At 38.1% G+C, this 16,054-nt stretch overlaps 2 protein-coding genes across 3 annotated transcripts in view; both read right to left on the reverse strand.

Annotated features, from left to right (window-relative positions):
* The window catches only part of GPC5 (glypican 5), a 1,093,847-nt gene that overhangs the window by 122,196 nt on the left and 955,597 nt on the right, over positions 1–16,054 (reverse strand). The window lies entirely within an intron of this gene.
* Positions 13,284–15,336, reverse strand: LOC133076324 (transketolase-like). Its single transcript, XM_061170888.1, has one exon. The coding sequence runs from the start codon at positions 15,272–15,274 to the stop codon at positions 13,403–13,405; it is 1,872 nt and encodes a 623-aa protein (XP_061026871.1). The 5' UTR covers positions 15,275–15,336; the 3' UTR covers positions 13,284–13,402.

The raw sequence follows: 16,054 nt of genomic DNA on the forward strand, positions 1-16,054 counted from the left end.
AAAGCATGTGGATAAGACTAAGCCATTTGGCAAGGATGGACTGTGGAGTTCAAGGGAGAAAAAAGGGCTAAATGTGAGTTAGAGTTGGCGAGATACACAAAGCCAAGTTATGACAACACGACTATTGTGAGGAAGAGATGGACTTTATCCTATAGTCTTGGGAGAGTTCTTCCAATGTTATAAGATGGGGGTAGCCTGACTGCCTTCATATTTTGTAAAGAGCCCTCTGGTACGTAAAGCAGTGGTTCACATAAGGGGACAATTTTGCTCTTCAGAGGACATATGGAAATATCTGGAGATATTTTTGACAATCACAACCTGCTGTAAGGAAGGGTGCTGCTGGTATTTAAAGGGTAGAGATCACAGATGTGGCTCAATGTTTTCAAATGCACAGGACAGCCCTCACAACAAAGAATTATCTAGTCCAATATGCAGCAGTGCTGAGGTTGAAAACCGGGATAAAGAAAACAGACTGTGGTGGTGAAGTGGGAATACAGAAAATGAATGAAAAGAGAGCAGTTTCAAGACTGTAAGGATGCCAGTCCCTTGGTATCTGAATAAGATATTTAATAAGAGGTTAGGGATGGAGTGGGAGGTTGCTGTTAGCAAATGTAAGCTTTTGTATATAGAATGGATAAACAACAAGGTCCTACTGTACTGCACAGAGAACTATATTCAATATCCTATGATAAACCATAATGGAAAAAAATATTTTAAAAATGTATATATATGTATAACTGAATCACTTTGCTGTACAGCAGAAATTAACACAATATTGTAAATCAACTATACTTCAATAAAAATATTAAGGAAAAAAAGAGGTTATGGAAATGCTGGTGGGCGTGTGGTCTGTGCAGTCACACAGGGCTCCACACTCAGAAGTGCCCACATTTGGTTGAATGTTCTGTTATCACTTTACAGACATTTTTAGTATCTTTGAACAAGGCATCTACATTTTCATGTTGTAACCAGTCCTAGGTATTGGATTTTTAGAGTTGTTAAGGAGGATGAATGCTGGATATGGGGTGCTGAAGAAGGGAAATTTACTTAATGACGAGTCTCTGAGTAGTACTGTTATTAGCTAAGAGAAACAGGAGGTTCAGCTTTTGGGGAAAAGATAATGAACATAGTTTGATATACACTGATTTAGAACCACTTGTATATTCAAGTAAAATTATGCAGTAGACAGCATGCTGAGGCCTGGAGAATTTTAGGAACAAGGTACCTCTAGGTAACATTCATTGGTGTTAAGAATCTAAGCTCTACAGCAGAGAGGAAATGACCTACAGTGATATGGCAGTCAATATCTGGAAAAATTCACTTCTGGCTAACATAAACACTTTATTATCATGGAATATAGTTAGTAGTTATATACTTAGTCCAAAATACACAGTGATTATCTCATCCTTTTTGAGATATTAAAATATGTTTACATAAATAAAAGAATTTTTTAAATAAAAATATATTTGTATTTGAATGCTTGTGTTTTCTGTTTTTTGAAAGTATTTTAAATGTTTAGAAGTTTGTGTTTTAATGAAAGGACCCAAAAGAAATGTACTCTTCTTCCTTAAAAAACCCCACATTTTTGGTAATCTATAATATGCAGCAAATATGAGCATTTAGCTGAAATAGTAATAGTATGTTTAATTTTTCTGAAGGGTCTTGGGACATTGCAATTACAGATGCTAAAATTTATAGCTTAGATTTTAGTAGCTGCTAGCCCTGAAATGGACTGTAAAAATATTTTAACAAAAATATATACAATTTCAGAAGTAAAAAGGCTTTAAAACTTTAAAAAGTTTTTTTCATATCTCAGAATTTGGGCAGTAATTATAACCTTACTTTAACTAATGGACTAATTTTTTTTTTCCCCACACCTCTGATCAGTCATTTGGTATCTTTTGTGTCTTACTCCATTAAAATCCATTTGTAGTATGTAATATTGATCATAAAATCAGTATGCTTCTGTGTTCCATGGATACTGCTTACACAAGAGTTGTTTACAGAACATGTTTCTAGAGGCACGATAGACTGATTACACTTGAAGCTTACCTATTTTTCTGGTATTAGTTGAATTTTTCCAAATAAATGTTTTCAGAGATTACATATGAAATGTGTATAGTGCATTTCCTTAGGGAAAATTGAAAGTTTTCTTACCTTTAAATATTTCTATTCTGTTCCCTCAGAGCAGAATAGTGGGATAAACTGAGGTATTATAATTGTATCAATATTTATGAATGGTCACAGCTTAAGCTAGTCCTAATGGCCACCCTCAGTGAAACTAATTAAGTCACCAAGTTCCTTCAGTCTTCAGTTTCCACTATTAAAATTTCTGTCTGACTGTGGAGCCCTGGTATTCACACTGTTTCCAGTATGGGGAAGATGACTACTTCTCCCTTCCTTGTTCTGAGTTCATACTTCTTTTTCAACCTGTATTAGATCTATAGCATCTGCAAATTAAGTGAGTGATACTGAGACAAAAGATACAGCTCTTCTAAGGATATTAGTATTTAGTGGAGCTCTCATTACCAGAGCCTATTTTATTGCTAAATAAAACTAATTGGTACAGCTATTTCTTATAATGTCTTTTTAAATAGAATGACCTATTTTTTTTCCATTTTATACATGTATACTGGTAAGGGATTAATGTCCAACATACATAAGCAGCTCGTACAACTCAACATCAAAAAAGCCAAACAACCCGATATAAAAATGGCCAGAAAACCTGAATAGACATTTTGCCAAAGAGGAAATACAGATGATCAACAGGCACATGAAAAGATGCTCAACATCGTTAATCATCAGGGAAATGCGAATCAAAACCACAGTGAGATATCACCTCACACCTGTCAGACGGCTATCATCAAAAACAACACAAATAACAAATGTTGGCGAGGACATGGAGAAAAGGGAACGCTTGTACACTGTTGGTGGGAATGTAAACTGATGCAGCCACTGTGGAAAACAGTATGGAGGTTTCTCAAAAAACTAAAAATAGAACTACCACATGACGCAGGATTTCAATTCCTGGGTATATATCCGAAAAAAAAAATCACTAATTCAAAAAGATACATGCACCCCAATGTTCATAGCAGCCTTATTTACAATTGCCAAGGTATGGAAGCAACCTAAGTGTCCATGAACAGATGAACAGATGAAGATGATGTGGTATATATATACAATGGAATACTACTCAGGCATAAAAAAGAAAGAAAATTTGCCATTTGTACCAACATGGATGGACTTGGAGAGCATTATGCTAAGTGAAATAAATCAGACAAAGATAAATACTGGATGATATTGCTTATATGTGGAATCTAAAAATTACAACAAACCAGTGAATATAACATAAAAGAAGCAGACTGACAGATATAGAGAACAAACTAGTGGTTACCAGTGGGGATGGAGGGGCAATATAGAGGTGGGGAGTGTGAGGTACAAACTATTGGGTATAAGATAGGCTCAAGGATGCCCTGTACAACATAGGGAATATAGCCATTATTTTGTAATTACTGTAAATGGAAAGTAACCTTTAAAATTGTATAAAAATAATTTTTTTTAAAAAATCACTGAAAAAGTAAGAAGTAGAAAAGTGATAAACAGCAAAATTCTCTTTTTTTCCGGAGATATTGAGTTTTCTTCATTAGCTAGGATAAAGACTCCATCTTTGGCATCATAATTAGGCTCCAAATATGGGCAAATGTGTACCCTATCAAGACAAATCACACTAGCATGAAATCTCTTTGAGGGCAGGGACCCTGTCTACCTTGCTCACTGTTTACTGTTAGTCCTGTTCCTGTTACATCATGGATACACTATGAGTGTTTATTATGATAAGTAATTCCAGGTCATGATGCTTGTCATGAATCTGCTAGGATACTGTGCTGAGGAAACGCAAAAGACTGTTTTCTGTGCCTTGAATCTAGGATTATATTCATGAATCCATAAATTGATTCATGAATGGATCTTCAGGGTCCATACTTTCTAGAAACTACTACAGGGAAGCAAACACAAAGATAGTCAAGCCATACTGCTTATGATTAAAAACAAACAAAAATACTAGGAAAGTAAATCAGCTTCTAGTAATGCAATGTCCAAGTCATACTTATGAAGGAATGCTTGAACTTCATAAAAGGAAAGAAGATGTCCAAGGATAAATAACTTGTTATAAGCATGGAGATAAAATTACCCAAGTATCTGTTTTGATTTGAGCTTGGACAAGGTGGTTGAAACTAAGGGTAGGTATTTTTAACCATGGAAATGTACTTAACCTTGGCTTGATCTGGGTATCCTGGGATGTAGTTAGAATTCCTTCTGTGACCCTGAAAATAGTGCTGTTGAAAACTGCAGAGCCAGATGGATCACATCAGACAGATCGCACTTTGTTTACATGACAATGGAGATTTCTGTCATTAACAAGGACTGTGTAGCCTCAATAAGGATGTGCTCAGTCCTTGCTGCAACAAGAAGTAGGTAATTTTAAATGTAAGACATATACAGTCATATTTTCTAACATTTATGTAAAAATGACAGCCCAGACTGACAAAGAAAAAAAATGTGGTGTTACAATTCCACCTTGCCATCCTTTATGATGCCATGTTTCCGTTTCCCTGAAAAACATGCATGCATTATTTTAAGAAGGATTAGGGAGACAAGACAGTATGATTTCCTTTGCACCGCACCTTTGCAATTTCCATCAGAGTATTTTAGGAACTTTAAAACGCTTTGATGCCGTAGTCAGGAATATGTTTTCCTAAGAAATTACAAAGACTTAAACTTAGTTTGTGTGATTTCACTTTCTCTCTGTTCAGTGGATTTGTTCATCTTTCAGTCTGTACAGGGCTCCTGTTGTTCCGTGAACCAGTGTGACTTGGTCAACCTAGGCTTCCCACTGCTTACTTTCAGTTCAACCTATTTTTCATGTTTATGTTCACACCACAACCTAGAAGTCCTCTGCATGTTGATTTGGATGGAAAACTTTATGAGTGTCAAGATTAAGTTAGTAGGAAACACAGTTCGTGGGTAATTTTCTATTAGAAGGCCCATTATTTATATACCCAGTAAGTTGGAACTTGATTTTAAAGTTATATACAATTTAAACTGGAGAATTACAACAAGCAATATTTGTATTATATTTGTAAGACGTTTCACATTTTGGAAGGTGTGCTTTCCTTCACACATTATCCTATAAAATAAGGGATGATCAAAAATAATCGTATTCATATTAATTAAGGATGAAATGCCATTAGAGGATTATATTGGTATTGTCATCACAGTTCCCAATAGCTGAAATAAAGCATAGCAGTGTGGCATAGGGTCTGAAGAAGGACGTAGGCTCTGGAGCTAGTTTTGCCTCTTTTGAAATGCAGCCCTGGAATTTCCTTTGTATGTGTCCTTTGGCAAGTAATTAGTAGAGCTGGATTTAGCCTTCTGCACCAATTTCCTTACCTATTAGATGAGAGTAAAACAGTCTTTTTTCTAGGTTTACCCTATTTTAAATGTGAATTAATGCAATGAACAAAGCCAGGCACATATCATGATGTCAAATCGATAGCTATTATTTAAATTCCTTTCTATTTCAATAAAAAATTTAAAAAAGAAATTACCAAAAAATAAAAAAATCCTTAGACATTTTAGAAAAATAAATTCCTTTCCAAACTTCAGATATATTTCCATTGAATCTTACTTATTAAGGTATTTTTATTCTACTCCTCCTAAGAACTTTAGCTACTTTTGTTGTTGTTAGTATGGATTTAATGCACATTTCTGTATGTGGGCTTTTGCTCGAAAGTGACTTTACAACAAGGATTCTTTGGTAACTAGGACTTGTTAAAAATAATCATAGTTATTCTATATTTAGACCTATAAGTTAAAGCTCACTGTCTCTTTTTAATATACATTCTGCCATTGTTTCTATAATTCAGAAGTCTTAACACTTCCTTACACTTCCCTCCTTCAAGGTGTTTCCACCACAATTTTTAAAAGATAAAAACCTAAGTAACTGTAATATTTACCTAATAATTAGAAATTTACTAATTTTAACTGTACTATTATTTGTATTAGGATTGTATCATATTTGTCTGTCTGGCATCATATCCCTGTTCTTTTAAGTTCCTGATGCTACAGAATAGGACATATTCTTTTTTGTTTGCAAAACATTTATTACCACATATCAGAAACATTTGTACTAAACCTATGATTTATAAAAACCAAATACTTAGATTCCACTTGAATTTCCAGAATTTGAATCCACTTAAGGTTTATGGATATACATAAATATATATAGGCTTCCCTTCTGATCTTTTGCCAGTTTTGCAGTAACTCCAATTGTTGGTAATTCCATGATGAACAGAAAAATAGCTGAAACTCACATCAGCCTTTATTGACACTTGTTAACTTCTCTAAAAACAAGATCATGGTAGAGGCTTTTATTATAGACTATAATTACATATTTTTAAATACCTAGTGCTGATAGTGGCAAATGCATAATATATATCATTATGCTACCTATTCCTTATGATAGAAATCTTGACTGCCATATAAATAAGACTAGCCTGAGTCCCATTCTGCATGGCACTAAAATTATTTTGGTGGTTATTTCTCTGTTGAAGTGTCGAGATAGTATACAACCTTCTACGTGTACCATCCTAATGAACATTTTAGGAGGGGTGATGTCAAGGAAATAGACTAAGTTTCCATAGAAAGCTAGAAACCTGCGCAGATGTCCTGGGTAGGCCTAGCCCGGATTGCTCGTCTCATTTCACCAGGGGAATGAGTCAGGTAACTGATTTGTAATGCACTGCTGAACCCACGGAAATCTATCAGGACACTGGCATCTGGCACTCAGAAGTAATAGGACAGAAACTGATTTGAATCCTGCCTGCCACTGAAGGTACAGTTGTTGTTTTTTGAGGTAGAAAGAACCAGAAAAAGTATCGACACCTACTGGAGCCATTGAGATAAATGCTAATAGGGGGTATCTTAGTACATGTACACATAATTCATTAAATTGTACTGTTATTTAAACTTGGAGTAAAAAGAATAGGTTCCCAAGAGTCAATATTTTTCATATTAAAGACAATAAATAACCTTCACAGAGGACTTCCTCAGTGCTGGGAACTGGCTAAAAGCTTTACCTGCTTTATCTCATTTTATTTTCCCACAATAACTTATTGATAGTCCATATTAAGGATGAAAACAACTAAGACTTAGAAAAAGAAGAAAGGAAGCCTGCTGACTGTTACAGATAGGTTCTAAAGATACAGAGCCTCTTCTGGGGCCTCAGGGCAGGGATTAATCTCTTAAACACAAGGCTTTCTGACGTCACCCAGCTGTGATACATGGCATAATCCACATATTGTCCTTGCTTTTAGACTTGGGTGGTCAGTTTTACAAGTTCTTCTCTTTATCACCTTATGGAGTAAACATCAACCAGTCTGCTGCTTCCATTCAGAAGTTTGTCCTTATATGGGTATGCCTAAATAAACTGGTAAACTGAAATACTCCATCTCTACTTGTGCTGCTTGGGTGCAAGATACAAGCCCCCTCCCAACTTCTCTTCTTCAAAGTTCCCAGTTTTTCAAGATTCATTGTAAATGTAGATTAGGGGAAGAAAATGTTTTACTTCTGCAATTCTCTGAATGATTCACTAGTTCTGTTTAGTTATACTTTCCTTTACTTAAGGTCTGACATACAGATCTTTCTGCTTTTGATTTTAATTTATTAGACTATGATTAATGTATAATAACAAACTATATTTGTTTTTTTTTGTTAAACGGTTGAAATATAGGTCTTTGGGGCCTTGGTTTTTAATTTATTAGACTATGATTAATGTATAATAACATTAAAGTATACCTATGATGTTGTATTGTTTTAACAGTATGGTCATAAAAACATATGCTAAATAGTTGCTTTTGTTTTATTCAGTGCACGTGGAGGAAGGTTATCTTCAAAATGTAATACTCAAGTCAAAATTCCATTGCTTGCGTGATTATTATTCTTGATTTTCAGTATTCTTGAAACACTATAAACTGACATTATGCCCTACACCTGTTTTTTTGAACTCTTTAATAATTATTCCATTTCACTTCTATCTTTAGCTAATCTGTTCACTGTGTTACACACTGCTTAATGTCTAAGCAGAAAAAACAAAACCTGTAGATTGTTTCATTCTAATAAAGACACTAGGCACAATGCCATGTATTTCTACTTAACATAGATTAATATTTACACTCATATTTCAACATAAAGTGCAGATAGCAGATAATATGGGTTTTCCATGTTCTATATTTGATTGTGAGTCTCCCTAGGAGCAGAGAGTGGGCTGAAGGACCCACATAACTCAATGACACAGGAGGGCCACATCTGGGAGCTGGAAACAAGGAGGAGAGGAGTAAAAGAACAGTGGCCTTTCTCAGCCCAGTAGCATCCTAACAAGTGGTTGGGACTGCATATGCTTTTTAAAAATGATAACCGCTATCGTTATTTTTGTTTCATCTTTTGTTTGAGATCTAACTGGCTTTTTCTCTTTAACTACAAAGCCTTGAACATCACGTTTCTGTAATACATTTGGACTGATAAGAATCTTGGGAAGATTTATTGGTAGAAAAACTGAGCTTCCATACAATTGGTTGTAAAGAGAGTGCAGAGCCTGCATATTATGTGAGAATTACCAGAACAGTCTTAGACTATGTGGATGAAGTTCCACAACACATGATCTGACTTTGCATCTCTCTCTTCTTATAGGTCATAGCCCTCCCAGTGGGCACTTCTGCAATAGCCAACAGAATTAGCTTTACTGGGGGTATAACTGCATTGGCTCCATCACTCAGCAATGTCTCTCTTTCATATCATTAAGTAACAATCTTCCAAAGTTCTACAGCCAGGATAGATGGAGATTTAATATTGATTAATTCTATATGCTGAATATCAATCTTAAAGAGAATCTCTAAAGGCATTTTGAATGAGCAATTCTTAAACCAAAGTGAAATACTAAAATCAACAAAATCTAATGGTATTTTTCCTTAGGCTCATTTTACCAATTACGCTGAATCTAACTCTATGTCCACTAAGATCACACTTTTTTCTTCTGAAACCATCTAATACGTTTTAATATATAGGTAATATGGATATATATCACTGCAGTATTTACTAAGAATTTGCAAAACATTTTAAGAGTCTGAATTTGTTTAGACACCATTTAGTTATCTCATATATAACTTCAGATGGCTTTCATTTAGCATTTCATGTATCTGATTCCTAGCCAGTTTAAAAATCACATATAAGCTGGCTAATTTTTAAACAAAGTTAGATTTATTGTTGTACACTTTATAAGCACATTCTATTTGGGGTGTGATCCTAAAATCGTAAATTTTCTATACTCTGACTTCCACATACCCTTCAACAAAAATTCAGAGAAAATACACATAAGTACTCTCTTCTCTTTAAATAGCAAAATAGATAAAACCAAGATCAATCAAAAATGAAGCTGTTAAAGAATAAGATGTATGAACTTTTAAAAATCTTAAAGTATTTTAAAAGTCTCATTCATTTTTAGTTTATTTAAAAAAGAACTGAAATAAATTATTTGTCTAACTTTTCACATAATGTTTCCTTTGGGGGAAAAATAAGTAAAGCTGCATGTTCTACAACCACCTCTCTTAACTGCTGTTCAATATATGCTGCATCATGAAAAAGATTTTATAATTTACTCAAAGTGAAATTTGTCCATAAATAATTAGCAAATTCATAGTAAAGGATAATTATGAGAAAACTGATAGAAAATAATTCAAACTGTAATACCCTTAGATAAATCATAGTTAATTGTACATAAAAATTCATTAGCTTTATTTGGATACCTAGACAACTAATTATGTTGAAAACCCAATGGAACTCTTAAACATATGTTCACTTCCCAAAGCCCTGGAAGGTGGTCTTTTTTCTGGAAATCAAAAGACATCCATTAAATTGAAAAGATGTTTACATTTTGTATCATCTTTAAAAATTTGTGTTTTTTTTGTTTTTTTTGTTTTTTTTGTTTTGCCTGCACCGCCCAGCATGTGGGATCTTATTTCTCCAATCAGCTATCCAAGGATTGAACCCACGCCCCCTGCATTGGAAGCACGGAGTCTTAACAACTGGATAGCCAGGGAAGTCCCTCCTCTTTAAAATTTGAAGGCAATAATATGTGGAATTACTTGTCCAGTCAAAATAATCTACTACTGTACTTTCAAAAGCATATAATTTTACTCTGTGGGACACAGATATCATTTGAGGTTTGTGAAGAAATGAATTTAGCTTTAACTATTGAGGGTTTTTTCATTACCTTATGATGAAACGAATGTTTTTAACCATCGTTATTCCTACAAATAATACATCCCTATCCCTCCCTGCCCCCTGCTCAAGCATCTATTCTTACTGTGTTCTAGTTTCTTCTCTGTTTAGGTTAATTTTTGTACATCTTATGTATACCTTATATTTCTTACTGTACATTTCTCTAGTAAATGTTCACATCTTCCTTTTTACTTAAAAGACCAAAGATACAGGCTGTATTTTGCAATCATTAGACAGCCCTGAAAGTTGCTGGCCGTCATTGATAACACATAATTTCCTGAGTCTTTTATGTATTCCTCCACTGGAGGAATGCCACCTCGATCTGCTGAAATTGCACCTGCTAAGATAATCAATGCTTTCCTATTTGCCAAATCTATTCAAGCAATTTGGTCTTTCTCCTCGGGATCTCTGACTTACTGAACTATATGGACCATTCTTCTTCTGGAACCCTCTTCTTCATTTTTCTCAAAAGCAATTTTGCCTGGTCTCATCACAACTCTCTTTCAATGGATCCTTTCTTCCTCCACTTACCCCTCAATCTTGGAGTTCAGGAATCTACCCGCCCTCCCTCCCTCCACATGCTCTCCAGGGCCATCCTGTATACTCCTCTAGGTCTCTCCTATTCAACACTGACTTCCCTTCATAATTCAAATTTATGTATCTCGCTTGCTTGGTTTATACTGTTACTTGGGTTTTTATATCAGCTACTCAAATGAGTGCTAATTATAATTTTTGATACTGTCTTTTAATACTGTCACTCTGCCATCCACATTGTTTCCTAAGCTGGAAACATCAATCATTCCAGTAGACTGATCTAACTGAGAGCAAGCATTGTGTCTTGGCCATTTTTGTATCTCCAGCAGCTGGTATAATACCTGACACATAGAGGTTCTTCATTAAATATTTGTTGAATAATTAACTTTCCCCTTTCCCTTGCTTTTCACATCCAACTGACTCTCTTGATCTCTACAGTTTATTCTTGACTACAACAAATATGCCATCTCAAAAATCTATACATCTGAATTATATCCCTCTTCCAGAAAATACCTAGAATGCATTCATTCCTCCTGTATCTGTGTACAGGTTTGAAAATTCCTGATTCCCATCTCAGTATCCCTCCAACTTTCTTGATTTGTCAGACCTTTGGACCCCATTTCATTTCCTACAAAGTTTGAGTCACAGGATAGATTAACTGAATTCCATTAGTACCTTCAAGTCTTCCTTTCTATTTTTTGTTCTCCCACCCCACCAAATAGCCACATGTGAGTTCCTACCTCCAATAGCTGAGGACCACTGGAAAATAATATGAATCCGTACATGTATGGTTTTTAATCTCACTGGACCCCTCAGCATTGATCAGCAGTACTTTCCCTTGCAATTTGTCACCTCTGCATTTTCCTTAGCGATTGTTCAGATCTGTTGCTACTTTTCCCCATATCCTTCCTCCCTCTCTTACCCAGAGATGATCGCCTTTACTAATTATTTTAGAAATCTGAAGCCATGATGGACATGAAAACCACCAACTCCTCCTAACTCCACCACCTACAAATTGCTACTTGTGGCTATTTTAGGACTGTTTTTCCTCCAGTCTCCCAGGATAAGGTCTGTTCAAGGTCAACCTATGCACAGCACTCTTAATCCTGCTCACTCCTGAATCCTCTTGCACTTTGCTTTAGACAAATAGTCATTTGTCTCTCCTGAGTCTTTAATGACTCCCTTTGCACCGACTTGTTCCCCTTGGATCAAATTATACTCAGCATCCTCAGTCTCTGCCTCTCACTAAATCAGTTACTGTGCTTGGCCCTGAAGTGCTGAGTATTCCTAGATTTCCCTTCTTTTCTAAACTTTTTTAACCTTAATGCTTAAATTAGGTGATCTCATCTCCCAACTCTAAATTAAAAATTTTCAAATCTCTGTCTCTAGATTTGATAAAATCCATGCATTTCAGGTATGTATACCTAACTGCCTACTGGATAAAATCACCTGAAGTATAAAAACATTTATAAGTAAAATTATTTCTGCCCTTATTTCTGCCCACTAAAAACTTGCTCATTCCCTTTGTTCCTTCTCTCAAGGACCATCTCCATTCTCCAGCCAGTGGCTGGAGCCAGACATTCTGGGACATTGACTGCTACTTTTTCTGTAAAATACTTCTAGAAGCTTTTAATATTACTTTTTTTCTTAGTACCATCCTTATCTTTTTTTGATGACTCCTATTAGCTGTTAGTGCTGAGTAAAGAGTTTTAATATAGGTATGGAAAATATTGATAACTAAAGGTAATTGGTTTTTTTAAAACATGCTAATGATATCCTGAACATTATGGATCCTGAGGTGGATGCTCATCTGGCTCTAAGATACAGTCTTCCTTGATATAAATTATTGCAATTTTTCTGAAAGTACCTTGTGTAGTGATTCTACATTATATTCTTATATTTTTCTCAATTTTGCCATTCCATAAATCCCAGGATATCTACCTGAATCTGCTATGTAGCAAGAAAGAGTGAGATAACCCAATAGGGAGAGTTAGACATTATCTTAAAAACTTGAGATTTTAGCAAGGGTAATCTTTGATCTTTCAGTAGATAGCTAGTGCTTTGCATATATCAAGTCTATACAAAGATACTCATTTTTTGATTCCATTAGTGCCTTTAGCAACCATTTGAGACTGGTATTTTAAATTTTCTTTATTTATTTTGAGAACATTTCATTTCACTCAGTACACTCCTACCAACAAAATGTTGTATTTATTTTGTGAGTCAAATAAGATTTTTTTTTGCCTCTTAAATAATGCATACTACATTTAAGTACTTTGCAAAGCTACTAAGTATGCGGTCCTGACTGTCTCTACCTTACTTACCTTAACGTTTCTTCCAACTTCTTTCCCTTTCCCTCCACTACTGGCTTCGCATCTATTAACAGTCATTCCTCTGCTATACAGGACTTCTTTTTTTTTTTTTTATTGTTCTCAAAACGTATATTTATGACTCCTCTCGGTACATCTTTGAGCACCTCTGCCAGGATCTCAGGAATGTGTAGAACTCACTCCCACGCTGTACCCCACACCCCTCACTAGGCTTTGGTGACCAGGCCCCGCACGGCTTGCGCGATGGCGTCCCTGTCAATGCCGAACATCTTGAGCAGCTCTGCTGGTTTCCCGCTTCTTGGCACCTGGCTGACAGCCAGGCGAGTGACAGTGACGCCAGGCTCGCCCACTACTGCAGAGGCCACTGCCTCACCTATGCCACCTTCACAGTAGTGGTCCTCCACGGTGACGATCCTGCCCTTGGTAGCACGGGCACTGTCGAGAATGAGCTTCTTGTCCAGGGGCTTGATGGTGAAAGGGTCCAACACGCGAATGTTGATCTTCTCTTTCTTTAGCAGGTCAGCAGCAGCCAAGGCCTCATGCAGGGTCACCCCAGCCCCGATCACAGTCACCTGGTCATCCCTGCTCTTCAGGACCACCTTGGCCTGTCCGATTTGGAAATCCTCATTGTTGTTGTAGATGATGGCATTTTCTGGGCGGCTGGTTCGGATGAAGCAGATGCCCTTTCTATTGGCTGCTAATTCCACTGCCTTCTCCGTAGACACCCCATCGCTTGGGTAAAAGACGGTTGACATGGGGACAGACCGAAACATAGCCAGATCTTCCAGGGCCATCTGGGAGGGTCCATCTTCCCCGATGGACACGCCGCAGTGCGAGCCGCAGAGGTTGATGTTGCTCTCGGAGATGGCCGCCATGCGAATCTGGTCAAAGGCCCGCGTAAAGAAGGCTGCAAAGGTGCTGCAGAAGGGCACCGTCCTGTCACGTGTGGCACAGCCCACAGCGATGCTCACCATGTTCTGCTCAGCAATGTAGCACTCGATGAAGCGGTCTGGGTGCTCCTTTTTGAAGAGTTCTGAGAAGGTGGAATTCTTGGTGTCCCCGTCCAGGGCGATGATGCGGTCGCTGGCGTGGCCCAGCTTGGCCAGGGCCTGCCCATAGGCCTTGCGGGTGGCTATCTTGTCCCCAACTTTGTAGCTGGGTGGGGTGGGCATTCGGATGTTGGTGATGTCCACTGAGGGGGTGTCCTCCTGCGGTGGTGTTGCCAGGATCTTCTTTTTGCTGTGGATCTGGCTGTAGATTTCCTGGATGATCTGATCAGCCATGTTTTTGGGGAGGGGCTTCCCATGCCAAGACTCCTTATCTTCTATCCCTGTGATGCCTCGACCCTTGAAGGTCTTGGCAGTGATGGCCGTTGGCTGGTTCTTGACCTGCCCGAAGGCCTTGCACAGCTCCTCCACGCTGTGTCCATCTACGATGATGGCGTGCCAGCCGAAGGCCTCGCAGCGCTTCTGGTAGACGTCCATCTGATGCTGCAGCGGGGTGGGGTCGCTCTGGCCCAGGCGGTTGATGTCAAGAATGGCAACGAGGTTGTCCAGCTTGTAGATGGCTGCAAAGGCCATGGCCTCCCACACGGAGCCCTCTGACAGCTCCCCGTCTCCCAGCATGCAGTAGACACGGTAGCTGGCTTTGTCGAAGTACTTGCCGGTGTAGGCCATCCCGCAAGCGGCCCCAAGGCCTTGGCCCAGGGAGCCCGTGGCCACGTCGGTGAAAGCTTGCTTCGGGACAGGGTGCCCGTCCAAGTCAGAGCTGATCTTCCTCAGGTTCAGCAGCTCTGCCTCGTGCAGGAAGCCGGCTTCAGCCCAGACGGCATACAGGATGGGCGCTGCGTGGCCCTTGGAGAGCACAAAGCGGTCGTTGTGAGGGTTCCGGGGATCCATGGCCTTGTAGCGCATGGTGTGGAAGAAGAGGACAGCCATGATCTCGGCGGCGCTGCAGCATGACGTGGGGTGGCCCGAGCCGGCCGCCGTGGTGGCCTGGATGGAACTGATGCGCAGTCGGTTGGCCGTGTCCTTCAGGGCCTGCAGCTTCTGCTGGTCTGGCTTATGGTAGGCCTCCATGGCGCGGCCGGGCGAACGGGCGGGTGGGGAGGCCGAGGACGCAGAGACGCAGGGCAGCGTAGCTGCAGGCAACTGCTAAGCTATACAGGACTTCTTAAGCAAAAAATTTCTGGAGGCCTATGTGCCAGCTCCTTAGAGAAATATGTCTCTTTCTGGAGCTCTCTCAGTTAAGCTAGACTCTATGCAGCTCCTTTCCCATCTAGAGGGATAAGCACTCGCCATCCACCAGAAACTTGAACTCCCTCCAATTCATAGCTGAATCCTGAGAACCCTATTTTCCTTCTAGAAGAAGACTATCACAATATTCTATCTCCTTTATTGATTTATTTTCTTTTCCTATATTGTGTTATTTTGATACCAACTCAATGCAATCCATTGTATACCATTACATTGTTGGAACTCCCCAGATTCAAACCCAGTTTTCTATCTTCTTCTACATTCTCATTTTTAAAATACATATTTATTAAAGATATATGCCCTCCAATGTTCATAGCATCATTACTTACAATACCCAATATATGGAAGCAACCTAAGTCTCCAGATAAATAGGTAAAGCAGATAAATAAAGAAGATACACACACACACACACACACACACACACACACACACACACAATGGAATATTACTCAGCCATAAAAAAGAACAAAATTTTGCCATTTGCAACAACATGGATGGACCTGGAGGGTATTATGCTTAGTGAAATAACTCAGACAGAGAAAGACAAATACTTTATATTATCACTTACCTGTGGAATATAAAAATAAAAGAAATGAATGAATA

This window comes from Eubalaena glacialis, chromosome 16, assembly GCF_028564815.1.
Source record: "Eubalaena glacialis isolate mEubGla1 chromosome 16, mEubGla1.1.hap2.+ XY, whole genome shotgun sequence".
Lineage (NCBI taxonomy): Eukaryota > Metazoa > Chordata > Mammalia > Artiodactyla > Balaenidae > Eubalaena > Eubalaena glacialis.